This window comes from Myxocyprinus asiaticus, chromosome 42 (assembly GCF_019703515.2).
Source record: "Myxocyprinus asiaticus isolate MX2 ecotype Aquarium Trade chromosome 42, UBuf_Myxa_2, whole genome shotgun sequence".
Taxonomy (NCBI): domain Eukaryota; kingdom Metazoa; phylum Chordata; class Actinopteri; order Cypriniformes; family Catostomidae; genus Myxocyprinus; species Myxocyprinus asiaticus.
The window spans coordinates 5,905,377-5,932,418 of NC_059385.1; the positions used below are offsets into that span (position 1 = coordinate 5,905,377).

A 27,042-nucleotide genomic window follows, 5' to 3' on the forward strand; every position below is an offset into this window, starting at 1 on the left:
TTCTTTGGAGTCCCAGAGCCTTTGAAATAGCTTTGTAACCCTTCCAAGACTGATGTATTTCAATCACCTTTTTCCTCATCATTTGGAATTTCTTTTGACCTTGGCATAGTGTGCTACTGGGTGAGACCTTTTAGTGTTTACTCAGACTGCCTTTGTTTTATGTTAGATTTTGTTAGAATTTTTTAAACAATTTAGTATGAGATATACACAAAAACAGAAGAAATCAAAATACTTTTTCACAGCACTGTATGTTCTCTGAAAACAAGTCTTCTTACACAATTTTGCTTGTAAAGTATATTAATCTTGTTTAAGGATGTTTAGATATTTTTACTGGAAAACACACTGAAATGTATTTTATGGTGAAGTAAATATTGCAAAATAGATTATGTACTTTCTACATTAAATAGGTTCAAGCATGAATTTAAAAATAAAAGTAAATATTTTATATGAGTGTTTACAATGCATTCTTGCATTTTTTTCATTGTGTTAATTACCACAAAAATTTCAACTTGTAACTCCTTTTCTTTAAATAAAAATAAATAAAATAATCTGAGTTACAATGAGGCACTTACAATGGAAGTGAATGGGGCCGAAAGTGGGGTTTCAAAAGTATAGCCACAAGACATAAACAATATGCGGGTTAACGTGATTTTAGTGTGCTAAAATTGCTAACTAACTTTTTCTGTGTAAAGAAACATCGGTGAAAGTCAAGTCATTTTTATTTGTATAGCGCTTTTCACAACACATCATTTTAAAGCAGATTTATAGAAAATCATGCATTAACAGAGAATGAAACTGTAATATCTATAAAGTCTTAGAGTTATCATTGTGGACTTTGATTAAATATGATTGTAAATTGTGTATAAAATATCTAAATAAATAATTAAATAATAATTGTATTTAGAACCCCAGTGAGCAAGCCGAAGGCGACTGTAGTAAGAAAAATAACTTCAAGTTCATCTGCCTAGAACAGCAGTCCGCCACAAAAAAAAAAAAAATGATTTAAACAACTTTACAGCTCAAATAATACACTAGTTTAAACAAAAGAATGAATGTAAGTGCTTTTATAAAACTATAAACTTCACTTTTTTTTTTCTTTTTCTTTTTTTTTTTTTTTTTTTTTTACCTTTAAACCCTCCAAAAATGGTCCCCATTCACTTCCATTGTAAATGCCTGACTGTAACCTTGATTTTTGCTTTTTTTAAAGATTTTCTTTAGTGGTAATCAACATTATGCCACAAATGCTGCTGATTGAGCTTCACTTGTATTGAACCCGGAATATTCCTTTAATATCAATTTACTTAGTTTTATACCATTAAAACTGTGTGCAAAAATCCATTCTTTTTAAGTCTTTCTTTTTCTTTTTTCTTTTAGATCAAGACAATAATACTGATTAAGACTGATATTTGCAGTGTTCAGTTTCAAACATGGTATTTAATATCTGTCAGGTGGCATTAAGACATTATGACATCAGAGTGGCCTTTGTGGTCCATATTGATGTGTACAGGTTTAATTAGTGATAGTGTCTGAGCAACACATTGGATCACCAGAGGCCATGGCTCTATCCCTGGCTAGTTCTATGCAGGCTCAAGGACACTTCATGCATCCATGCCTTTACTGATAACATCTCCACCCTCCCACACAAGCGCAGTCTTGAGAGACACAATACTACTGTTTCACATCCGACGTCTGTCAGGAATGGAAGAGTTGGAAAGGGGTCAAATAAACAATGACGTCATGCTTTTTCCAAACAATACTGCCATTCAAAGATAAAATATCTCCAGTCTTCCTGAAGGGTTTTCTAAATAATATGGCATAAGAGAAATTAAAGGGATAATTCACCTAAAGATGAAAATTCTGTCATCATTTACGCACCCTTTTGTTGTTCTAAATCCTCCAGTCACCATATATTTTCATTGTATTGGGGGGGGGGGATGCAATGAAAGTGAATGGTGACTGAGGCTAATATTCTGCCTAACATCTTGTTTTGTTTTCCACTGAAAAAGAAAGTTAAAGGGGTCTGGAACAAACTGAGGGCGAGTAAATGTTTTAGGTACAGTATCCCATTAAGAGGCCACACAATCATGTTAGCAGAAAAATGTTATTACATTTCGATCCACTGTGGCAAGAGCTCGTTTAGCAAAGGAATATATTCACAGCTATCATACATCCTTTGCATAACTGACTCTTTGAATGCATTTGGATTTCAAATAAAGGGCAAAAGATCAGCTGACTTGCATGTACCCGCAGAACACCTTTAAAATTTGTTGAAAGGTCAAGTTCAAAAAGGACATTTATTAACTCAATGTGCTTCAAGCAAAAACTTCTTAAGCTTCAAACGAACTGCTGCTGTTTGTTGTCCTTCAAATGCTGTGTTTATGCTCAAATAGGTGTATGCAATGGTGCAATTGCTGAACGATGACACCTGTTCAACTCCACAAAGAGGAAAAGCAAAAGGGCGGTATGGCACACGGCAGTAGACGCTTTAAATAGCATCATCTAGAGAGGTTTTAACAGAGCCATAAGCTCAGGTATACACTTAATTTGTGCATCGTTTTTCACTGTCAAAAAAAGATCAATACTGGGCATGCAACAGAGGAGTAGAGGCAGACATTCACTTATCTGAATACCAAAGTTCGGCTGGGTAATTTCGGAGGATGATGAAGGATGGGCTCTTTCATTAACCTAAATAAACTCTAATTACAGTCTAATTACCCTGGTAATTCCATTTACATTCTTTGCACTTAAAGAATTAAAATATTTTCTGGATGCCTTTCTTGATGTACAAATAAAGATTTCTTCCTAAAACACTGTTATATAGTAGCTTCAAAAGAGTTGCAAAACTATCCTCTACCTATTTTTTTTTTTACTGATATTCACAATTTTCCACTTTAAGCTGAAGTGTGTAGTTTCTGCGCCACTAGCAACACGGAACAGGATTGCAAAAAATAAACATTGTTTTAAAAGCAGCCTTTCAAAAATGTCTGCCATTGATCGAACAAACTGACTGTCCAGCCTCTAACTTACGCCACTGGCCGAGTCAGTATTTTTGTATAGAGCTAGACAGGTCGCTCAAAACAAATGGGAATTTTCTTAGTGCCACAGAGACACAGTGTTCACCATTTTTGCGAAGACTAACCTAAGATTGACTTACTTATTTCTCTGCATATTAAGCTGGAATAGGAGAAAATATCTCAACACTGAAATATCTACACACTTCAGCTTTAAATGGTTATAATTTTTTTCAATATTAGGCTTATCTATCAATACATACAGTCTTCCTTAATACCCTTATTTAATGTACTTTAATGGTATAAATTACACCATAAAATATCAATTCAAATAAATGAATCTATATAACTGTGCATTGTTAGGACAGTAAAATAAACAGGCTTATCAACTTTTAAAAAGGAGGAGAAAATACTTTCCATTTCTTTTGTTGTTCACGTCAAAGGCAGTGTGTCCTCTCAAACTCGACAGTATTTTACCACAAATGCATCTGTTACTTGGTAAAAGCAAGACAAATTAGGTATGTCAACATAGTCCGCCGCAAAAAAGACGGTTTAAACGAGACGGCACAAAAATTAGTTTTAACAGATGAATTAATGCAAGTGCTTTTATAAAAAATGCTTTATTAAAAGCTTCACAATTCTGCCTTTAAACCCTCCAAAAATTGGCCCCATTCACTTCCATTGTAAATGCCTCACTTAAATCTTGAGTTTTGCTTCTAATTTTTTTAAAGAAAAGAACAGACGAGTTGAAATTGTTTTTGTAGTAATCAACATTATGCCACAAATTTTGTTGATTAAGCTTATTTTGGATTGAACCAAGAATATTCCTTCAAGATAAAAGAAAACACGACCCAGGCTACATTAAATACAGGTTTATTTGCAATGAGAAAAAAACATTTAAACAATAAACAATGCTTTGAGCGTTGAATTATTGGCTGCGGCGACATTTACAGACCAAACACTAAAACTGTAGACTGTAAATCAAATTTACAGTATGTTGTTTTTTATGTAATTACAAAATTGTCAATTTGTCCTTTTAAATCCTATGTCATGTAAAGTATTGTTGGGCCTATACAGTTCTCGGCGATATTAATAAGCAAATTTAAAACTGTGTTGGGTTGCTACTCAATGTCCAATGTAAAATCTGGGTCCTGAAGCAAAGCATAATGTAGACACATAGTGAGAAGGATAGTTCTTGTTTATTGAAGTTATGACCCCATCATGTGCACACAGACAAAGATTAACACTGAACATAGCGTCATAGAAATTAGGTGTCTGGCATTGAAAGGGTTAACCCTGATAGATTTTTGTTGAGTGAGGCATTTATTCACTCCCTAAAAGTATCCCACCACTCAAAACAGGATGCCACAAAAAAGGGAAAAAGCAGTCCAGGCTTCCCTAATCTTCCACAGATCTTTTTGAAAATGTTATTTTCTTCCTTTCCTGAACAATAGGAAAAAGGGGTTTTCTTGTAGTCTGCAAGCTACTGCTTGCTGCAGAAAAGTCTTCACCAAGGTCAAGTTTTCTAAATGCTCCTTTATGCAGGCCAGGTGACGTGCGCTTTGGCACGACTGCACAAAAGATTTCAGAATGTTAGTGAATGGGGCCAATCCGTAAACGTCAAAATACTCACTATTTCAGAAGTATAGGTATAGACGTACTGTACAGTAAAACTATAAACGTTTAGCTTGTCAATCGTAAACAACTAAACTCCACCCTGAGCTGTGCCTAACAATATCCCTTAATAACATGTTCTGCATAGTTTTTACTTTTCTTTTTTTTTTCCTGCTTTCTTTTAGGAATTTCTCTACATTTCGCTCCACGTCACTCTCATTTAAATATAACATAATGCAGCCCTGCCCATTGATAGCTGAGAAATGTCTACCACAGTATGAACATTTAAATTTTTTTAACAGGTCTGAAGAAGCAAGAGGGGTGTTGACTAATTAGGCACTTTATTACAAGGAGAAAGACACTGAAAAACAGTTGAGTCTCCATTTACAATGACTTCCAGCATTTATTCAAGTGATCACAGGGAACATGGTGGTACTAATCAAAGGATGTTGGATGGATTGTATTATAATCAGTTGCAAAAACTCATTCCTCCATAAAAAACAAAACTTGCCATCTTCTCTGGCATCAAAACATGGCAAACATCTCCTTTATGGACCATGAGAAGGTGTCGACTCCTCTCTAGTGTGTGTGAGCTGAATGTAAATATGCAAGAAGTCGAGTCATTTGCAATCAGCTGGAGGGGCTTACTAATGAAATGGGTTGAGAGTGGAGGCATGAATAAAAAAAATTTAAAAAAAATAAACCACCAGGCACAACCCTCATTCTGGTGGAGATAATTCAGATCGGTATACGAATAAAACGTTTTGCTGATGAAGATATCAACAATATTTAAAAAATTAAGAATACTCTGGAAAGTTTAAAGCTGAACTTGTAATTTCTGCCCCACTCGGGTCACTAAATGGAACTGCAAAAATAATCACTCATCGCAGAGCGACAGCGAGAGAGAGAGAGGAGAGAGAGGAATAACCTGGTTCGCCGGCGCCCAGATACGCTGTTGCCTGGCCCTCATCCTCTCCCCAACCTCTGGCGGACGACAGCTGCTCCTCCCCGGGCGGACCGGAGCAAGTCCTCCGACCCCTGGCGGATGGAACGCCCCTCCGCGTCCAGGCGGCCGGCAGCGACTCCTCCATCCCCCGGCGGACGGCCGAGGCTGCTCCTTTGTTGGCTGGTAGTGGCGAGGACACCACGACAGCGCATCCCTCCTCCTTCCCGGGCTTCGGCACCAATGTAACAAGGTTAAGATGGGAAAGGAGGAGGCGGGAACCGGCTGAACCGTCAAAATAATAGTTTAATGAAAACTTAACAAAAAGATCTAGAACACAAATGCACACACTGCAGCTGCGTGTGGCTCTCTCTCTCCCGAACTGTCACATTCCGCTGCACTTATCCCTCTCCTCGGCTGATTAGCCCGATTGGCCCTCCTCCTCGTCACAGTCCATTTGTTGTCGGATTTTATTTTATTGGTAGTCTTGAAAAACAGTTTTGGAGATTTCCATCTTTCCCCATTCAAGTAGATAGGAGCCGTACTTGCACGACTAGAAAATAGCTGCCCAGAGGCGTTAAAAATATGGCCACAGAGTGACCTGACTTTTCTTAAAGGAACTTTTTGCCCAAATGGAGAATGCATATAATGTGCAGACAGAGCTAAATAATCATGTGAGCAACACCCTGATGAACAACAGCGCATAAACATCTTAACAGTCACGTAAAAGCCAATGCCAACATTAGCAAGTTTTTCCAGAGCTAAACCCAGCATGGTCATAAAGTGCAGGATTTAGTTAAAGCGTTTCCTTCAGGTAATTGTTTCAGTATGTGGGCAAACACTTAGGTCAGTGCTCATTTTTGGTGGCCCATTTATAAATGAACTGGCCCATCTCACCCAAGAACCACTACACTTATGATTCAAAATAGGGTTGCTAGGGTGTCCTCCTGACTCATTGAAGGCATTGCTAGTTGGTTACTTACTTCCATAATCCAAAAGAGCCCACCCCCAAGTTTCAGTTTTCTGGTCGCTAGATATGGATCCGTCAATGAAAGTCTATAGGAATGTTTTGCACATTTTCATCATCTGCCAGGTATAAATAAGTAAGTCTGAAAGTTTAGAAAAACCAACAGCACACATTTCCTCAACATGCCGCATGATTTGAGGCATCTTTCACATCCATAGAACAAAATGGTTCAGGATGAGTGACTTGCCGAAGTTTATTATATAGGTTTAGGGATTTGAACAAACCCCTAACCTTAAGTATGAGCAATAGTAATAGCAAGCAGCATGAATTACCTGGATTTCCTCTGTTAGCGGGTCCATGTTTTCTGCCTGTATGGAACATCCATGTTGATTGTGTAATATGGTTGATCTTACAGGAATGAGAACAATCTTCTTCATGAAGCCTTCATCAGTCCCCTGGAACAAAGTCAAGTCACAATCAAAATGAGATTATCATCAAACATTAGCATTTAAAAAGAAACAAGTGTCTGAACCTGGCTCTACCAAATTGAAAGTGAACTGTGACTTTGACATGTTTTCGTGAGATTCATGCCTTAGGTCCTTTATTTCACTCTGATCCTCTCTACTGCAAAGAGTACGAGCAGGCCAAGATTTTGTAGAGTTCTTCAAACATTCACCTTGATCTGCTCCCAGCACCAGCCATCCTGGATGGTCTCAGAGTGTTGTAAAAAGAGCTGGCAGCAAAGCTGGAAGGTCCTGTCATCCAGGTAATGTGTAAACGGTGCAGAATTTCTCTTACCTGCCATCTGGGGGGGGGGGGGATGAAGTACATTTAAAAAGCTATTAATTGAAGATATCTTCAACTTCACTTTCCAAAATTAATAGCACATTTAACATGAAACAGCGTACACAACCCATTTTACTTCCGTAATGTGACTTATTTCTGAGTGAAACAGGATATTCCATGAGAAACAAATATAAAGTGGGTCTTCATTTTATCAATTGGAAATAGACGGGATCATAAAAAGTAGTCTATATATAGTATGACAGGTGGTTGAAGGGGACGGTGGTGTCAGCTGTAAAGGAAATTTGTTTCAGAGGCGGAGCAAGTTATTACATTTTGATGAAAATTACGAAGACAAATTTTTTCTTTTGGAATAACGTCCATCAATGAATCGTTCACAATAAGACCAGGAACATGTATTAAGAAAGTAAATTGGGTCCATTTTGAATCAATGTTGACTTTAAGGCCATTCAACAAATCTGCATGCAGATTTAGAATCGCTTGCCGAAAAAAATTCCATCACAACTTTTGGTGCCTGAAGCACAACAGCGGCTCTGGGTTCAATTACTCCAGAGGAAACTGTTGAGTTGCTAAGTGACCCGTTCCTGGCTGTGCCTCTTTCACCCCCTCTGCATGAACAAGCAGGAATGAGAAACATCAAACAAACCCATTTATTCACATCTTCATAGGTCAGCCGGTTTGGTGAGCATCTGAATCTAAAAACTAAATGGATACAACACGGCTTGATTAATTATAGTGTGTGAAGTAAACACAATCTGCACACACTTGACTGGACCTACGATGTCTGTGTCTCTGATTCTAGCATGCAAGAAGAAAATCATGGATTGTATTTTTCATTTAAACCAAAAAATAAATAGACAGTTTCATGATAAACACAGAGAAGTCATGACGTAACCCAGACTATTAAGAGCTGTTTTTTTTATCAAATGGAATTTTGCAATGAGCAATTTTTAAACTGAATATTGAATTCAAATATTGTATTTGGTTACATTCTATTAGAGAAAACAATGAATTAATGTGTCAAATGTAGTAATTTACTCTGTAACTCAGAAAATATTATGAATTTTCAACTTTGACCTCCCAAATGTCAGGTAATGGACCATTCAGTGTGTGCAATTTCTACTGGCACCAAAGGTCTATTCTATTAAATTCTTTAACATTTAAGTGCATAATATATGTGGCACTAGCATCATCAAACAGAATTGCAAAAATAATTACATAGTCACAGTGTTACACTTTTCTGGGAAATCAACCTCTGCATATTAAAGGAATATTCCAGGTTCAATACAAGTTAAGCTCAATCGACAGCATTTGTGGCATAATGTTGATTACCACAAAAAAATTATTTTGATTCATCCCTCCTTTTCTTTAAAAACGCAAAAACAAGGTTACAGTGAGGCACTTACAATGGGGGTGAATGGGGCCAAATTTGGGAGGGTTTAAAGGCATTAATGAGAATCTCATAACTTTATTAAAGCACTCCCTTATGGAAAATCCAGCTCAAGCTGGTAGCTGTGTTTTGGAACATGGTAGCTGGTCCAAGCTAGCCCTTAGCTGGTTGACCAGCTACCATGTTCCAAAAACCAGCTTGACCACCTTGAGCTGGTATGACAAGCTCATGACCAGCTTGGACCAGCTAGGATAAGCTAAAGACCAGCTTGGATAAGCTCACGACCAGCTTGGACCAGCTAAAGACCAGCTAGAAACCAGCTACCATGTTCTAAAACACAGCTACCAGCTTAAGCTGGATTTTCCAGCGCGGCTATCATAAATTCTTCTGTTAAACATGTTTATTATTTGAGCTGTAAAATTGTTTAAATCGTTGCTTTTACAGTCATTTTGGGGTTTACAGCATTACATCATCATGGCAACAAGTTGTAAAATGTTATATTACTTTACACAGAAAAGGTAAGCAAATGATTTTTTTCACACCAAAATAATGGGTAAGCTCACACATATTGTTTACGTCTTGTGGCTATACTTATGAAATAGAGAGTATTTGAATGTTTACGTGTTGGCTCCATTCACTTCCATTGCAAGTGCCTCACTGTAACCCTGATTCTTGCTTCTTTTTGTTTTTTAAGAAAACGAGGGACAAGTAGAAATACATTTTTGTGGCAAATCAACATTACGCCACAAATTCTGTCGATCAAGCATAACTTGAACCCAGAATATTCATTTAAGCTTGATTAGTAAAAATTCTTCAGACATAAAAAATGTAAATAAAATACAAAATAATCCTCTTTAAACTCTGGCTACCTAAACATCATTCAGCCTCATAACAATTTTCACTTCAATACCAATTAATATTCTATTCTATTCGTTTACATAAAAATATGCTTTTCAATGCTTTAGTTTTGTAAAATTGATAAGAATGAGTTTTCCAATATCTTGAACGAAACTCTCACATCAGATCCATAAAGCTTGCACTCTATATGTTCATGACAACTCACTCATGTATGAGAGCAACCTTCTGAAACTTAATAGTCTGTATCAGACCTACAGTTTCTGAAACGTGTATTCAGGGAACAGCGTTATATTGCATCTCATTGGAGCTGAACTCGAATACTACAGCGAACGAAAATGCAGTATGAGCATCAGTTCTCGTGTCACTTCAACCGTGCCTGGCACTCAAGAGTAGCTATTTATAACGTCAGCTGTAACGTTGCTGTGGTAACTGGAATACATGTTACTTTGTTGCAATTTCTATAACGCAGACTGTCTGACATTTTACATTGTTGCAGCGTGACTCCTGGGTATCATAAAATGCGCAAACTGCTCTATAGCTCTCTTACCATGATCTCACACGGCTACTTCCGGGATCCTGAGCGAGGAGGGGATGAAATGGAACAGCCAATGTTATTCAGCACAGCCGGTTTCAAGCCGCCCACTCTGGAAAAAAAAGAGGTACAGCGCAGACATTAGAGGACAGCGAGCAGTTAAAACATTCGCCAAAATAACACACAACTGGTGAGAGAAAAGAACAGCGTCCACAATTGGGAAGTTTCAAATGAACTAAAGTCGACTGACTTATTTGGTTTGATCACTTTAGTTGTCATTTGACATTTATTTTAATCCGAACAGGCTGTCTCGTGGTACTCCTAACTGCAGTAAATCCATATTTTTGTATTTAAAAGTGTTTTTGTAATAATTTTGCAATTTAAGGTATGGACTACAACTTGAAGTGAGGACCACCATTATTTTTCCTAGTTCTTAAACATAACTGATTTTATCTGTTATTTATTACATTAAAAATGTACATGATATACAATTAATAGGATTGTATACATGAATCTATATTTGTGAGTTATGATACAGATGGGTTAGGTACAAATAGACTTTAATAGTAGGCAAGGATCTAACTTACTATTTAGGATTTGGGGATATGTGAATGTTTAAAGGTACACTCCGTATTTCTTTCCTCGTTAAAAAGTTTTACCACCAAAAAAATGAATAATAATTTTTATATATATATAAAATCATGACCACTCACATAAGATGAAGACACTAGCCATATCAGTAACATTATTAAAAGATGTTTTATTCTACATGGAGAGGGTCCCCTCATGGGGGCAGCCATGTTATGATCACATGATCAGCAGAATACTACCAAAGTCTCTTTTAAGGCAGATCAGTCCACTCGGCAGCCATCTTTGGAGCGGCATAAAAGTGCAGCTCCTATCTACTTAAATTAAGAAAGACCGAAATCTCCAAAACATTTGGTCAAGATTACCATCAAAGAACATATTTCAACTAAGTAGTAAAGTCTGACAAAAATGGTATCATAATTTGAGCTTGTTTAGGATAGATCACGCTAAAAAAACGCTATTTTACAAGCTGGTTCGGCTAATGCGCATGCACATTCTCAAGTTGATTGACAGGTGATGTCTGTATCTAAAAGGTTATTGGCTCTTTTACCTGTGAGGTGGGACTTCCTTGTCTACATCCGTTGGCCTTTGAGCATTCCAATTTCTCCCATTCATTTTAATACCGGTGGTCCGTCTCTGCTAAACTGTCTCTGATACTACTTTCTTAAAGTTGAAGTATTTAACTTTTTCAGTGTTAAACAACTTTTTCCTATCCTATCTTAATATGCAGAGACAACTATAAGAAAGCCATTTGAAGGTTAATAATTAAACATTATGTCTTTGTGTTGTAATAAAAAAGTCCCCATTTTTTTGTTTTTTTTTTGCGACCTGTCCATCCCGGCACAACAACATTAGGCTTGTTTGAGATGCCAAACACCTCGCCTTGAAAGTAGACGAGAGTAGGCGGCTGCAGTCAGGGGAGGAGTGAAATAATGCTGTTAAGTCAGACAGTTCTCACTTCTCGTTGTGTAAACCTACGGGATCAAAGGCAGATGGTGTTTGATTTGCGTTCATGTGCTTTGTTGCTGATAAAGTGGACATCATTTTAATTATTTGGCTTTTAAATGAAACTGAATATGATGTAAAAGTCACCCAATGTACCTGCTATTATATTCCCCCCAAAAACTGAATTTTAAATCCATTTGTAGTTTAATATTTTAGGTACAGATAAAGAGATCGTTCTGTGAGGGTGTTGGGAATATTCGCACCTAATTTATACATATAAAAACATGATATCAGAGTTTAAAAATTATTTTTTTTAGAAGATCACGGTTTTTAGCCAGTGAGTATTAAGTTGTGTCATCAGCACTTAATTTCCTGTCATGCTACACCTTAAGAGTGTATCGTGTGTTGTTTGTGTGTTTATTTCTGATATGTATCTTGTATATGTGGTTGTACAGCACAGTGGCCAACTATTGTTGTTTCTGTTGTGCTTTATAAATAAAACGATTGAATGATTGTGCTTGCAGTTAGCGCAGCTGGGAGAAAGCAACTGCACCGCCTAGTTTAAAAACTGCATCTGCCTTGCTCTCGCGGAAGTATTTTTGACATACAGTTGAAGTCAGAAGTTTACATACACTTAGGTTGAAATAATTAAAACTCATTTTTAAACCACTCCACAGATTTCATTTTAGCAAACTATAGTTTTGGCAAGTCGTTTAGGACATCTACTTTGTGCATGACACAAGTAATTTTTCCAACAATTGTTTACAGACAGATTGTTTCACTTTTAATTGACTATATCACAATTCCAGTGGGTCAGAAGTTTACATACACTAAGTTAACTGTGCCTTTAAGCAGCTTGGAAAATTCCAGAAAATGATGTCGAGCCTTTAGACCAGTGGCAGCCGTTATGCAAGTGCACATGGGGACAAAGATCTTACTTTTTGGAGAAATGTCCTCTGGTCTAATGAAATAAAAATTGAACTGTTTGGCCATAATGACCATCGTTATGTTTGGAGGAAAAAGAGTGAGGCTTGCAAGCCGAAGAACACTATCCCAACCGTGAAGCATAGTGGTGGCAGCATCATGTTGTGGGGGTGCTTTGCTGCAGGAGGGACTGGTGCACTTCACAAAATAGATGGCATCATGAGGAAGGAAAATCATGTCAATATATTGAAGCAACATCTCAAGACATCAGCCAGGAAGTTAAAGCTCGGTTGCAAATGGGTCTTCCAAATGGACAATGACCCCAAGCATGCCTCCGAATTTGTGGCAAAATGGTTTAAGGACAACAAAGTCAAGGTATTGGAGTGGCCATCACAAAGCCCTGACCGCAATATGATCGATACGAACTGAAAAAACATTTGCGAGCAAGGAGGCCTACAAACTGACTCAGTTACACCAGTTCTGTCTGGAGGAATGGGCCAAAATTCCAGCAAATTATTGTGAGTAGATTGTGGAAGGCTACCCAAAACGATTGACCCAAGTTAAACAATTTAAAGGCAATGCTACCAAATATTAACAAAGTGTATGTAAACTTCTGACCCACTGGGAATGTGATGAAAGTAATAAAAGCTGAAATAAATCATTCTCTCTACTATTATTCTGACATTTCACATTCTTAAACTAGTGATCCTAACTGACCTAAGACAGGGAAGGTTTTCTATGATTAAATATCAGGAATTGTGAAAAACTGAGTATAAATGTATTTGGCTAAGGTGAATGTAAACTTCTGACTTCAACTGTACGTCGACATGACATCACAGCAAGTCGGATAGATTTCATACCAGCATACACCTGGTTTTGCATAGTACTTGTTCATCTCAAACGAGGCGATTGACTCAACCAATAGCATGAGTTGGGGGCGGGACTATCTGTTTGTTATATCAGCAGCAGTCCGGGCATATTCAGAAAACTGTTTGAAGACAATGTTTATTTTTGCAGTTCCATTCGGTGGCACTAGTAGTGCTGAAAATACAATTCAGCTTTATGTACAAAACACCCTCTCATTGGACAATTTCACTCATTAATGAAATCAATCATGGCTGACTATGAATAGGACATTTCTACAATTACATTGGAATCTGAAAACTATTGCGTTGAAATGATACTGCTTCATGATCTGTCAGTGTTAAGTTAAAGATAGAGGTCTGCATATTAGATTTCTTGCAGCACAGGATTACATTTCTGAGTCGAAGGCGGTTGCGGACGGTACGTCCATGAGTTGTGGAGAGGAGCGGGCAATCCGATGTGGATATCTTTTATCTCTAATTTATTTTTGACAACAATTAACAGAAAATGCAATGTAGAAATGTGCACACACCATGTGCATCAAATTATTCAGTATTTAGAGCAGGATATGCAGGCAGTCAACGGGGCTTTAGAAGAATGGCAGAGCAAAGCTTGGATGCACTGTGTCATCAAAGGATGTGAAATTTGGACTAGAAAATTGTCAATTTAGTGTTAAGAAATCAACCTCAGGCAAGTCAGATGGGCACCATTTCACATGTCATCTGATAATAGCAATAACAGAAAAAATAAAACGTTCTTTCTGTACACTTGTTGTCTATTTGTATGGGTTTTTTCTAATGTTTAAAACGAATCAGGGGTTGCAGTAACGGGAGCGATTGGGAAGAAAATCGCTGTGGGCAGAGAGCGGGTGAAAATATAATAAAATTCAACAGGGGATTTCATGTTCCGGATAGAATCTTGCGGGCATGGGAGGGAAAAAACAGTCCCGTGCAGACCACTAGTCCAAGACGACACAAACAAACAATATGACAGAGTGCACCTTTAAGAATTGGGTACTGAAAAACCCATATTGATCTAGTTCTGATCATGAATATTAGGGGGTTAATTTCTCAATGGGGCTCAATTTCAATGGGGTTACTGCCCTTTTAGTTGGCTACTTTAGTTGTAGGCGGTCTAATATACATTTAAATTGGTTCCTTTTAATTGTGACAAGATTATAACAAGTACCTCAGGTCTTTTGTACCATACAGTCATTACTGTGGTGTCTAAATTAGCTCTTCCTCCATTCGTTAACTTTTTAGAGGAACATTTTTTTACACAAAACAAATGAGTAATATAAAGACATATGTGGGTTTGCATTAATCAAATGATCTTATTTCAATCAAGAGTACATGTAAGATCAGAAGCATCTGTTCCACATTTTCCATATCACTTTAAATTTGGCCAGTGACAGTAGAGGGTGTGACTGCTTGTGAGAGGAACAGCCAGTTGTTTAAAATCCCTCTCAGTACGGTTTCAAATTCCCCTCAGTGCAGAGTAAGACGGTGTGCGTGCGTGTGTGTGTGTGTGTTTCACAGACAGAGCGCTGGAGATAAGAAAGGGGTTGTGTTTCTGTTGGGGCGGGGTCAAGTAACTGTCACTCAAGCTAGTTACCCAACATAATGGGCGTTCCCTCTCTCCGCTCGGTCCAATGAGAAGAATCGCTCCTGTAGTCACCATGGTGACGGGGTTGTGTCCGGGGAGGCTGTGATGGGTTGACAGGTGCTTGACAATCGGAGCTCTCTGCAAGCATGTACGCCAAAGGCAAGAGTAACAACGTACCGTCCGACAGCCAAGCGAGGGAAAAGTAAGTTTTATTTATGAGGGGGGCAAATCTCTATAATGAAGACAGGGGGCGGCCAGACTTTTAACAAACAGCCGGATTTGCTCTCATCCTCGGATGCTGTGTCGTCTCTGACAGTGCTTGTAGTTCATGCAAAGAAAGTTGTTGTCAGTTATCAGTCACGCGCTGTTAGAATTTCTTGCGTTTTATTAACACGACATGCCGTCTTTTGTAAGAAGTATAGCTCGCGCAGACGTTAAGGGATGCATTGCGAGGATTAAACTTTACCTTGTACATTGGATTTACGAGAATCAATATTGTGCATGCATCAGTAAATGTATACATGCAAATTAGCAAGCGTTGTGTAGCCACGTGTAAGGCAAGCTCTTAATGCATTTCCAAGGATTCAGACATCTCTGTGTTGTGATGGATATAGGTGAGTACAGAAGTTTTTTTGGCTTTAAAATATGGATTACACGCACCCGCGACCAGTTTTAAATGACCATTTCAACCAGTAAGGTGAGCTGCATAATGGAGAAGACGAAACAAAAAAACTTTTATTAGTTGCGATTGGATTTTTTATAAAGCGAACGGTAGTCCTGTGCGCTCGCGGGAGAGAAGACGAGGTCCCAGTGAGCGTGAGTACAGTATAGCGCGCGAGAGAGTATGATTGACGTTCCCGCATGAAAAGTTCCATCTCACGCGCTGGACGTTTCACGCTAGAACGTCAATCACACTCTCTCGCGTCAATCATACCCTTTCGCGCACTGTACTATGTAATGCTGTACTATACTCGCACTGAGCTCGCGAAACTCTCGTGAACACCGCCGCGCGCATACACTTCTTATTTTGTGGCAGTCTTTCTTCACAGTTATGTACTGTAACACAGTTGTCGCGACTCACCGTGACAATGGAGATAACACGACGAACAGTCCATCAACTCGAGATTTGGTTGTCATTTCACACACACACACACACACACACACACACACACACACACACACACACACACACACACACACACAGAGAAACATGTTTTTATATCATTGTAGGGACTCCACATAGACTTACATGCATTTCATGGATTTTATACAGATCTAACGATAATTTCTATTCCCTAACCCTACCCCTAAACCTAACCTTCACGGAAACTTTTTTGCATTTTTACATAAAAAAAAAACATTGTTTATTAAGCCATTTCCCTCGGGAGGGACCGCTAGCTGGGCCCCACAAGGTAGGTCATCTCAGGTTTTACTATCTTATGGGGACATTTGGTCCCTGCGCGCGCACGCTCGCGCACACACACGTTAAGAAATAAGTAGCTCTTTTGATGATATTCGTTAGATATTTATTTAGGAGATACCAAAACACATTTACAATGTAAATATTTAAATGGTTGTCTGTATATTTTAGAAAAAATTAATTTTGTCAGTTTGGCTTGTCATTGTGGTCATATTGGAGTATCATGATGTCCATTGCACCTAACTAGTGAATTTAACGGTTCATTCCTCTTAACCATTCTGGTTTCTTTTAGCACCTTTCAGGAAGAATTATTTGGAAATATGAGATGCAATTACAGCCCTCAGCAGCTTGTTGCCAAATGATGAGATAATTTCAAGTTTTTTGAAATTATCAAGAGAATTTAATTAATTTCAAGAGAAAATTTCAACAGATAGAACAAGTCAGAAATAAATTCTGAACAATTCTTGTAAAAGGTGTGTTTGCAGACTTTTTAGAGGCGTAAATGCAGTGCAATAATTGATCATAACTAAATATATTTTAAATATAAATGATAAAAAACTAGAAATGTGATAGCAGGTTTCATTCATTTATTCTTTTATAAAATTTCACTTATTACAACAGAACTTCTATATCTTTAACTTCACATTGCCATATAAACAAGCAGTCAGTTATACAGGTCTGAAGTACAACATGACATAATAGTGACAGTTCCAGAGACAGTTGTGTTCTGTAGTGTGATGTTGTACTTCAGGCTTGTGAGACTTCAACAGTTCTTATTACATTTCGAGTTGGAGATTTATAACTTAAGCATCTGTGTAAGAATAATTCAGTAACCGCTTCGACTGATTTATACATGTTTTTTTATTCTCTAGAAAGAACCGGCTCACAAGAGTCATTTGTTTGGGGATCGGACTATACTGAAAGCGGCGTGTGTTTCACGCTGCAGATTCAAAACATTCAGCTCATTAGTCATTAGTTTGATAATTGGACTATACCGGAAGCGCCATACATTCCTCGTCGTAGATTCCAAAGAACCAAATCATTAGAGCCATTTGTTCGGTAATCGGAATATACGGGAAGTGCCGTATGTTTTGCGCTGTAGATTCAAAAGAGCTGGCTCATAAGAGTCATTCGTTCAGGAATCAAAATACACTAGTAGTGCTGTTTGTTTCCTGCTGTAGATTAAGTCTACAGTGCAGTGCTGCCGCTGAATTGCGCTGCAGGAAACACTGTCAGAGTATTTTAGTACAGTGTTCGGTCCACATCGGCGGAAAATTTGATGTACAGGAACCGTTAATGTAACCATCATTATGAAAATCATACTGGTCTGGTATTTAAAAAAATAAATAAAATGTTCTCGGTTCACAACTCATTCCTCACAGATTTATTACCTAAAATCTTTAATTATTTTTACTATTTGCAAATCTGCTTTGGTTTTTATAGTTTTTTTAGTGCCATCAGCTTGAACATCTTTGGAACACACACAGTTTTTGTCTTCCTACAGTGAGGTCTTGTCTTGAAGTAATTAGCAATTATTGCAGTTTCATTCAGGCCAGTGTCTTATGGGACATGTGTGGACTTGTGGTTTCGGCAAAAACTCTCCAACATTAGATTTGAGCTGGAGAAAGCAGTTTTGCTGGTTATGAGATGTTATTACGGTTTCTCACTTTTCTAAATTAATTTTTTTGCCGCTTGCGGTTCTTTTGCTGGTAATGCTTTGGGGTTCACAACATACGAATTCCTGAAATTGGCAGGAAATCATGGGGAGAGAGGGGTGAATGAGATGGGATCATGACACAGGCTGGGCTCGAACCCGCGTTTCCCACATGAGCATGACAGCTCAACATATCAGAGTATATGGGCTAACGGTTGTGCCACGGCTCTGTCGATATAGTTATTTTTGGTAAATTTCATATTTTAATTTTAAAAATGGCTATTTTATAATAATTCTATTATGAATGAATGCTGCTGACAGTGAATGGAATAGTGAATTCAAAATGGAAGTTGGACTCAAATGACACTTTCATGGTTGCAGAAGGGAATTCATTAACTACTTGTCAAACAACTTAAAAAGCTTATTATTCACATTATAAACACAGATCAAACCTATATTTAGCAAACAAGCTGTATTTATTGCAGTGCTTTCTGAGATCAATTGGTTTACATCATCTGATTAAGCAATGTCTGCATCTCTTTGGAAACTAAAACTTCCTCTGCGTCAGATGGATAAAAGTGTGCCTTTGACAGATCAAGTGTTGTTAAAAGTGACAAAGGGTGGAAGCTTTTCACAGAATGACATAATGTTTTATTTGATAGAAAGTGCAGAATCAAACAATTCTGTTTTAACACTTAAGCTGTTTGAATTTGACAACTGCTTGACTGTATGGTGTTGTAGCACCGGCGGGTTTAAAGAGGTGACGGCTTTGAGCGGATCACAGGGCCTTTTATCTCTCCTCTTGAAAGAAAAGTGGATGAGTGGTTAACTGTCAAGGAGGATGGTTTGAATGATATGAGTGAGGACAAAAGGAAAAAATTCAAAGCTGATGTCCCAACTGCTTGAAGGACATGTGTTGCATGGGATTAGTCTTCTGTTCCATTGATGATGGAAGTTATGTTTTTAGTTTTGCGAATTCCATACCTTGCCCTCCAAACAAACTCACTAAGGCCACGCCTAAGTTTGAAAACTGTGTCTTTACATCATTGTTTTCCAAAGTATTTTGCAATTGAATCCGTTCTCAAAATGCTTCGTTTTCTGTTCCAGTGTGGATGAGAGGTGTAAACGTCGCAAAATGATTGTGTTTTTAACGAAAACATAGTGTGAACTGGTCTTAGGTACTTCAACACAAATGCTCCTAGCTATGCAAGCTCAATTTAAATGCGTTGATGCGTTTCGAAGTGTTTCAGACCATAATTCATAACAGTGCAAAAAAGTCACTGCATTCTTTTTTTTTATCCCCCTTTTCTATCCAATTTGGAATGCCTAATTCCCACTACTTAGTAGGTCCTCATGGTGACATGGTTACTCACCTCAATCCGGGAGGCGGAGGACAAGTCTCAGTTGCCTCCTCTTCTGAGACCCTCAGTCCGCACATCTCATCACGTGGCTCGCTGTGCATGACACCGCAGAGACTCGCAGCATGTGGAGACTCATGCTACTCTCCGCGATCCACACACAACTCACCACGCGCCCCATTGAGAGCGAGAACAACCAATCGAGACCACGAGGATGTTACACCATGTGACTCTACCCTCCCTTGCAACTGGGCCAATTTGGTTGCTTAGGAGATCTGGCTGGAGTCACTCAGCACACCCTGGATTCGAACTCGCGACTCCAGGGGTGGTAGTCAGCGTCAGTACTCGCTGATCTACCCAGGCCCCAAGTCACTGCATTCTTAACGAGAATGTATACTTTGGTTTTCCATGTGCGTAAATTTTGTCATCAGCATAGTACGTGCAGCCTAATTTTTCTAGACATGTGGACAGAATGCTTCTTTGCTCATTGCTGGCGCGTGCGGCTGCTATTTGCTAAAAGAGTATCATAAAACAGTCCTAGTGCGCATGACGTGGGACGGAATGTGGAAAAATTAAGTATACCCTACCATTTAGTGTTGCTGCAAAAGGCACTATAGCGTGCTTAAGTGTACCTTTTCTTCTCCGTTCAGTTTTCTCTTTCAGGTCAACTTGTGTCATGGCAGAGCAAGTTTGAAGAGAATCTTGCTGAGCAAGTTTGTCAAAGTTACTTAAAATTGTGACATGTTTATAGCTAGCTACCTGAACATTAACACATAACGGTTTAATGGTACAGATATTTAAAGGTAACTGTATCGCCTCTTGAGTCCTAAGGATGTAACCACCACAGTAGCGCAACTTGAATCTGCATTTGTGTACATGCATAAAGTATTTTTCTACTCGTAGACAGGAATACATGTTCATACACATTAAGTTTTCGAGCTCAATTGCATCCTAGTAGCATTGTTTGCTATGCAGCACTTGTTTTTGTGCCACTTGAAGCTGCAGGCTTCTGGAAACATCCAGGTGTGTTTCAGAACGCAGTTTGTGGTTTCACAGCTAATGTTTGTCTGCTTGCAGTGGGTGTCTAGCAGAGTTTGTAAGTGTTTGTGTATCTGTCTTTGTTTTTTTGTGTGTGCATCTCTCTCTCTCTCTCTCTCTCTCTCACTCTCTCTCTCTCTCTCTTTCTCCTCTGCGGTTCCTCAGGAGAGCAGACCTCTCTAATATCTCCATGTATTAATATGCAAACAGTGTAGTCCACACAGCGGCACAAGGTTAAGCATGCGTGACGAGCGAAGAGAGAAAAGAGCTCAGATACTGTCAGGAACTTCATTTCTCTCCTCCATGTCACTGCGTGTTTGGGATTGTTCATTATGGGTGACTGTTGCATGGTGGGGGAACTAGCCTGTGACATGTTATCTTTTCATCAAGGCAACAGGCTATCAAGTTGACCTGCAGTCTCACAGGCAGTGCAAAAGGTTGATTTTTTTTTGCATGGGTTCGTTTCATGCTTCCTTTATGCCCAAAATCATTCAAAATCTGCAGAACATTCTGCAGAGTTCTGTGTGGGCAGATTTCATGCACATCTACCCTTAAGTCCCTAATTTATTCCTGAAAAATTTCTGACCATAATCGGAAAGCTGTCTGCTGTGGGTGACCTCTGCTCATACCTTATAAAGGCCCTTTATGAAAGGTAATTTCTCTGCTGCAATGGATGACTTTTGCTTATGATTAAATGTCATCACATTGTTAATCTTATCATGTCTTAGATAATACAAAAAGATAAGCATCAAGCATATCTCGTGTGGCCCAAGTTGGGACTGACTTTCTATACTATGTAAAAAAGGATGCTTTAAACTTCTCTTCCTGTCTTTTTTTTTTTTTTTTTTTTTTTTTTTTAAAGCCCTCATCCTCATTGGAAACCATTAGGACATTTCCTGTTGTTTCATCAACATGCGTTATTGTTTTGACCTGCTTCTAAAACACACAGCTGATTAAGGAAATAGCCTCTTGGTTTTTGAAACTGGCTTGAACATAATGCTTCCAACTGGATTGCTTTCCCCGTTGTAGGAATAGAGGAGAGTTTTTGAAGCCCTCTTGTCGGAGGGTGTGCTGTCTCTCTGATCAACTTCCTGTTTTCCTCATGGCTGAGTCTGAGCTAATTAAACATAACAATTTAGAGAGTGGACAGGAATTCTCTTGTTAGTCACACTGGTCACAACATTGACATCTGCTCTGTTACAGGGCTTTCATTGACTGCTGTTGGTGCTACCTCTGGGGGTCACATGAGATCATGTAATGGGTTGGCACACATATAATGGCTTGTTGACAAAGAATGTGGATTTAAATTAAAACAATGCGTTCCTATGGACCCCTTCACTGGGTGTGCAAATTCACCTGGTAAACAAAGAAATGTTGTGAAATATGTATTTTTACAACATTAAACATGATATTTAATTAGTTACATGTTACATTTAAAGTAGACGTGCAGTGTCGTTCTTTCGCAGCTTTCTGGCACCTCGTGTCTTATATCTCCTCATGACGGCCACTGACTTTCACATGAGCAACTGACAGCTCATAATCTTGTCTTGAGATTGACTGATAATTGGATTTTACGATATTTTTTTTGATATTCAAGCATTTTTCTTTAATCGGATAGCGTTTTTGTAATATCGGATCCACCGATAACTGCCGCCTTCTAGCGGAAATTTCTGAAATCGCATGCAAGACGGCCATTGCAGCAGTGCGTGTGAGAGGAAACAATGCTGAGGGTTGTCCACAGGTAAAGGAACTTGCTGTTGCAATGTATTGCTCGAATTAATCAATTTTATTAAACGTAACAGCCATTCATGCTCTAGTGAGATGTGTCACATAAATGCTTGATTTGTAGTATAAGCGCTAAGTAACGGAGTCGAACTCAAGTACTGTAAAGACAAATCATTACTTCACATTAATCAGCTCGAAGAGCCTTGAATGAGTGCATGTTGGAAATATGTGCCGTGTGACAATGAGTGCATAGATGAGATTTGCGTGTCATTTAGCTGCAGATGTGTTGCTCACTGTAAAACAAAAAATGTCAGCTTTGTCAGCAGGCTGCTGCTAATCTAGAGACCGATGAAACATTATTAATAATTCTGATTCTATTCTGGATGGTAGACTTGCCACGGTATCATAATTTTCACACCGGTGCGGTGTTCACGTTCAAACCGACTAACACCGGTATTATCGCTAGTTGGACGCTAAGTGGTACTGTGGGGTAATTTTCATTAAGCAATAGCCTACACAATAAGGCAAGGCAGCTTGATTTCAAACTTTGTACTTTATTTTTTTTAATTGATTTTAACTAAAAATTAAAAGAAACTGAAAAAAAAGAAGTGTAGTTGAAATTGTGTTGTTCAGTTTTTTAAAAAGATGGATTTTCAACAGTTGTGAAGGGTAACATCTCTTTGGAAACGAACCTACTTCATCTGTGCATTCTCTACCGGTCACAATTTACTTAAAATAATATATATATCACAATATCCATTTACATAGTCAACCCCCTCGCTGAGGGATATGTGAATATTCTTGCTTTAGTGATTATGCATTGAAAATTAATTAATTAATTTAAAACAAAAACTCAAACCAAAGACATTTCTAAATTCAAATTGCACTTCAAACAAAACAAAAAGCAAAAAAAATAAATGTGTTTATGTATTATTTTACGATTTAATCACAGATGTTAGGCTATATATAAAGTGACCCTGCACAGTTGCGCTCACAACTAACTGCTCTGTGGAAATAAAGCAAACTGAACTTAAGCTATTATTCTTGATTTTTTTTTTCTTCAGAAGACTGAAACAAAGAAAGAGTGAGAACCCTTTACATACACATGTTCCACGAGGCTGCACGCCTCCGAACAAACAGCGTGTCAGACATGCATATAGATGGCTTTTCTGTCATCTGTTGTTAAAAATATATTAAAGTGTGTTTCTTCAAGTGCGTGTCTGTGTGTCTAACAGCATTTCTTATGTCATTCCGAATCCGAGATGTCTTACAGTTACCCACCATGCACATTATATTTGCTACCTGCAATTAAACGTCTTCTGTCAGTGCACTTACTTTGCTGCCTGTGTTGAATATGCTGTTAAAGAACATCTGGCTTTCAATGTGTTATCTATGTTCATTTGTCATGGGCCGCAAACTCTTCATTAGGCAACGATTGAAGGCTTTATTTAAGGCTATTCTAATCGTTAGGCTATTGTATTGATATTGGAATTTCCATTCATAATGTTTCCACAGGTATAAAATAAAATTTCACACCGGTGTTGTCCTTTGTACCGAGTAAAACCAGTAACACCGTACACCGTGGCAACCCTACTGGATGGACTCTGTAATCGCAGCGATGTATTTATTGTTTTTCACATTCCTGAGAATGTATACTTATTCCAGCGAAGTATGTGCCTTTAGCCTATTAAACAACACCTAAAGCTTGTACAACTGTAGTTTATGGAAGATTACAAGGGGTCTGGGTAGCTCAGCGAGTATTGACGCTGACTACCACCCCTGGAGTCGCGAGTTTGAATCCAGGGCGTGCTGAGTGACTCCAGCCAGGTCTCCTTTAGCAACCAAATTGGCCCGGTTGCTAGGGAGGGTAGAGTCACATGGGGGGGTAACCTCCTTGTGGTCGCGATTAAGTGGTTTTCGCTCTCAATGCGGCGCGTGGTAAGTTGTGTGTGGGTCGTGGAGAATAGCATGAGCCTCCAAATGCTGTGACTCTCCGCGGTGTCATGCACAGCGAGCCACGTGATAAGATGCGCGGATTGACGGTCTCAGACGCGGAGGCAACTGAGACTTGTCCTCCACCACCCAGATTGAGGTGAGTAACCGTGCCACCATGAGGACCTACTAAGTAGTGGGAATTGGGCATTCCAAATAATAAAAAATAATTAAAAAAATGGAAGATTACAGATATTGTCAGTTTATTTTGCCTATTATTTTTGTTGTTATTATATAAAAACATGGTATGTGGTTATTATTGTAATGTAAACATTTTTCTCTCTTGAATATTTTCTCTGTAAAATAAATATTAAATAAAAAATGAATAATCGGTTCTGCATATTGGATATCGGATATGTAAACACAAATAATCGTTATCGTATCGGTTTAAAAAAAATAAATAAATAAATATCGGTCGATCTCTAACCTTGTCTTGAGTAAAACGTGCTCAGAGCAGTTTACAGCTGCCAACTCATTATGTGGCTACTAGAATATATTGAAATAAAATGCTTTAATTGCAGGAAAACTTGGCCGCTATTTTCTATAAGATAAATAGTGCCATTTTACTGGTATCATTGTTTTGTTGGGGACTTGGCTTGCAGAAAACATTTAATTTGAAGTCATCTATAATGCTTTTCTATTTTCCTTATTTGTATATGAGGCCTTGAGGAAACAAATATAGTTATATGATATTACTTTAATGCTGTAATATTTGGATTGTTTTACTGCTTCAGGGTTCACATGGTCCTGGAAAATCTGGAAATGTCAGAATTGTAAAATTGTGTTTTTCAGGCATGGGAAAGGTCAAGAAAATTAATAAAATCTTAAACAATTATGGAATTTTAGTGGAATATGGAATATTTTTATAGTTATGCTTGGCTCTAAAATATTTTATATTTTAGAACCAAGCATATATTTTATTGTATCATATATTTTATTGATCTCTGTTGTATTCCAAAAAGCTTGTATGTACATGTACTGTATGTAATGTGTTTTCTTTCAAGCTGCTTTTGGTATTTTTTCTTTCTTTTTCTTGCCTAAGACACATTAGGGTGATTATTTAGAGAATCCTATAAAACAAAAATACATCATCGAATCATTAATCATATAGAATCTAATTGAATTTCATTGTGAATCGAAACGAATCATTCTGAATTTGAAAACCTTTTTTTTTTTTTTTAATCGAATTGAAAACCTGTGAATCTAATTGATTAGATTCAAGACGTGCATTCTTTCACCAATGCTGACAGAACACCATGCTAAAACACTCGACAGTCTTTCCTACGCTACCACTTAGCGGCACCGCATCACTGAACGAGCGAAACATACAGCGTGACTATTGTAGTCTTAGTTTCCCAATGAATGACTCTTTTGAGCTGGTTCTTTTGAATCTACATTGCAAAACATACAGTACAGCCAGTTTAGTCTGATTCCTGAATTAATGACTCTAGTGAGTTGGTTCTTTTGAATTTACACAGCAAAAGGTACAGCACTTCCTACCTAACTAATGACTTTTATCAGCCCGTTCTTTTAAGTGAATCAAAAACTTACTGAACTAACTGAAGTCCTTCATTTTGTCATGTCTGACTTAAAACGAACCAAGAATTCAGAGCAATAAATGGATGGTTGTTGATATGACCATGTGTGGTTAAAAATTGGCCTAATTTTTGTGTAATGAACGAATGAATAAAATATCTTAATTAAAAAGTAAACACACCATTTGCAAGAATCTGTTCTGTTTAAATCTGAAATGATCACATCATTTGGTATCATTCCAAATCCAATAAGACACATCCAGTAAAACTTTAGTTACTGCATTAGTTATTTCCAAATACCGGAACTGCTAAATTCCTTACAATTCCCATCCCTAGCTGATAATCTCAAGTGGCCATATTGTCCGATATTTATATCTGGCTGGTATATTGATCTTTCACTTTTGCTGACATTGCTCTTGATGTGAAAAATCCTCCATTCTGCTACTTATTAATGTTTCACTTCATGAATGGATCTCGATCTATTCTAGTTCTGCTTTTACTGTGTTCTTTATGTAAGTGTGCAGTGCAGACTTAAGGAATTTTATTTGAGAGCAGTTTGACGTTAGGTTGTACTAACATCTCGAATTAGCTAGAGGCTAATTCAAAATGAAGCACCACTTGAATTTAAAGAATATCACTTTAAAGCAGCAGTTACATATGCTGTCTCTTTCAGAATCATCCTGTTGGATGTGGTTGTGGCAGACACTTCCCAGCTAGAGCCTGGGTTCAGCCTCCGGGGACATGCTGATGAAACAGTTTGTTTTTGCCTGTATGTCAACGGCATCCTCAGAATGTTCTCTCTCTTCTCCTCTGCTCCTCTCTGGTCACCCAGGCAAGAGGAAGAGAGTGAGATGGGGCAGGATGCTGGCAGAGTGGCCCTCAAAAGATCGACGTCACCTGGCTGCCAGGCAGAGACGTTCCCTTCCCCTGGTCTTTCAGGAAGACCGCCGTGGGCCTAGACGGAGTGTGACTGTTGGAGATGTTATACAGGGAAAATAATTAGGGTGGCCAGTAGGGTAGGGATTGTTGATTTGTTTCTTTTGGTATTGTAATTGCGATTAATTTCGATTAATTTAATTTGCATGCCATATTTCTTATGTAGGACACACATTAAAAACAAGCTGAGAGCTGTGTTACTGAATTGCTTTATTGCTCTTTTATATATCAGTAAATCAAGAAAGCATCTGATTGATCAACTTAAAATTGGCAACAAACAAACTGTGATTCAAAATGTCAATAAATTATACAGAATAAGCGAGCAACGGACATGTCTGT

At 38.1% G+C, this 27,042-nt stretch overlaps 2 protein-coding genes across 5 annotated transcripts in view; one reads left to right on the plus strand and one right to left on the minus strand.

The window, feature by feature from the left end:
- The window catches only part of atg10 (ATG10 autophagy related 10 homolog (S. cerevisiae)), a 29,280-nt gene extending 19,029 nt beyond the window's left edge, over positions 1-10,251 (minus strand). Inside the window, exons 1-4 of one of the 3 annotated variants that reach the window (XM_051683928.1) lie at positions 10,135-10,165; positions 7,986-8,041; positions 7,212-7,340; positions 6,868-6,990 (exon numbers count right to left, since the gene is read on the minus strand). In XM_051683928.1, coding sequence (XP_051539888.1) covers positions 6,868-6,990; positions 7,212-7,340 — 252 coding nt within the window. In that variant the 5' untranslated portion in view covers positions 7,986-8,041; positions 10,135-10,165. Of the gene's footprint in view, positions 1-6,867; positions 6,991-7,211; positions 7,341-7,985; positions 8,042-9,792; positions 10,091-10,134 lie in introns of those variants that run through there. The other 2 variants (XM_051683925.1, XM_051683926.1) reach the window with 2 other exon arrangements.
- A 4,852-nt stretch (positions 10,252-15,103) lies between these two features.
- Positions 15,104-27,042, plus strand: part of ssbp2b (single stranded DNA binding protein 2b) — a 91,148-nt gene continuing 79,209 nt past the window's right edge. For both annotated transcript variants that reach the window (XM_051683899.1, XM_051683900.1), the window contains exon 1: positions 15,104-15,247. In XM_051683899.1, coding sequence (XP_051539859.1) covers positions 15,192-15,247 — 56 coding nt within the window. In that variant the 5' untranslated portion in view covers positions 15,104-15,191. The remainder of the gene's footprint in view (positions 15,248-27,042) is intronic.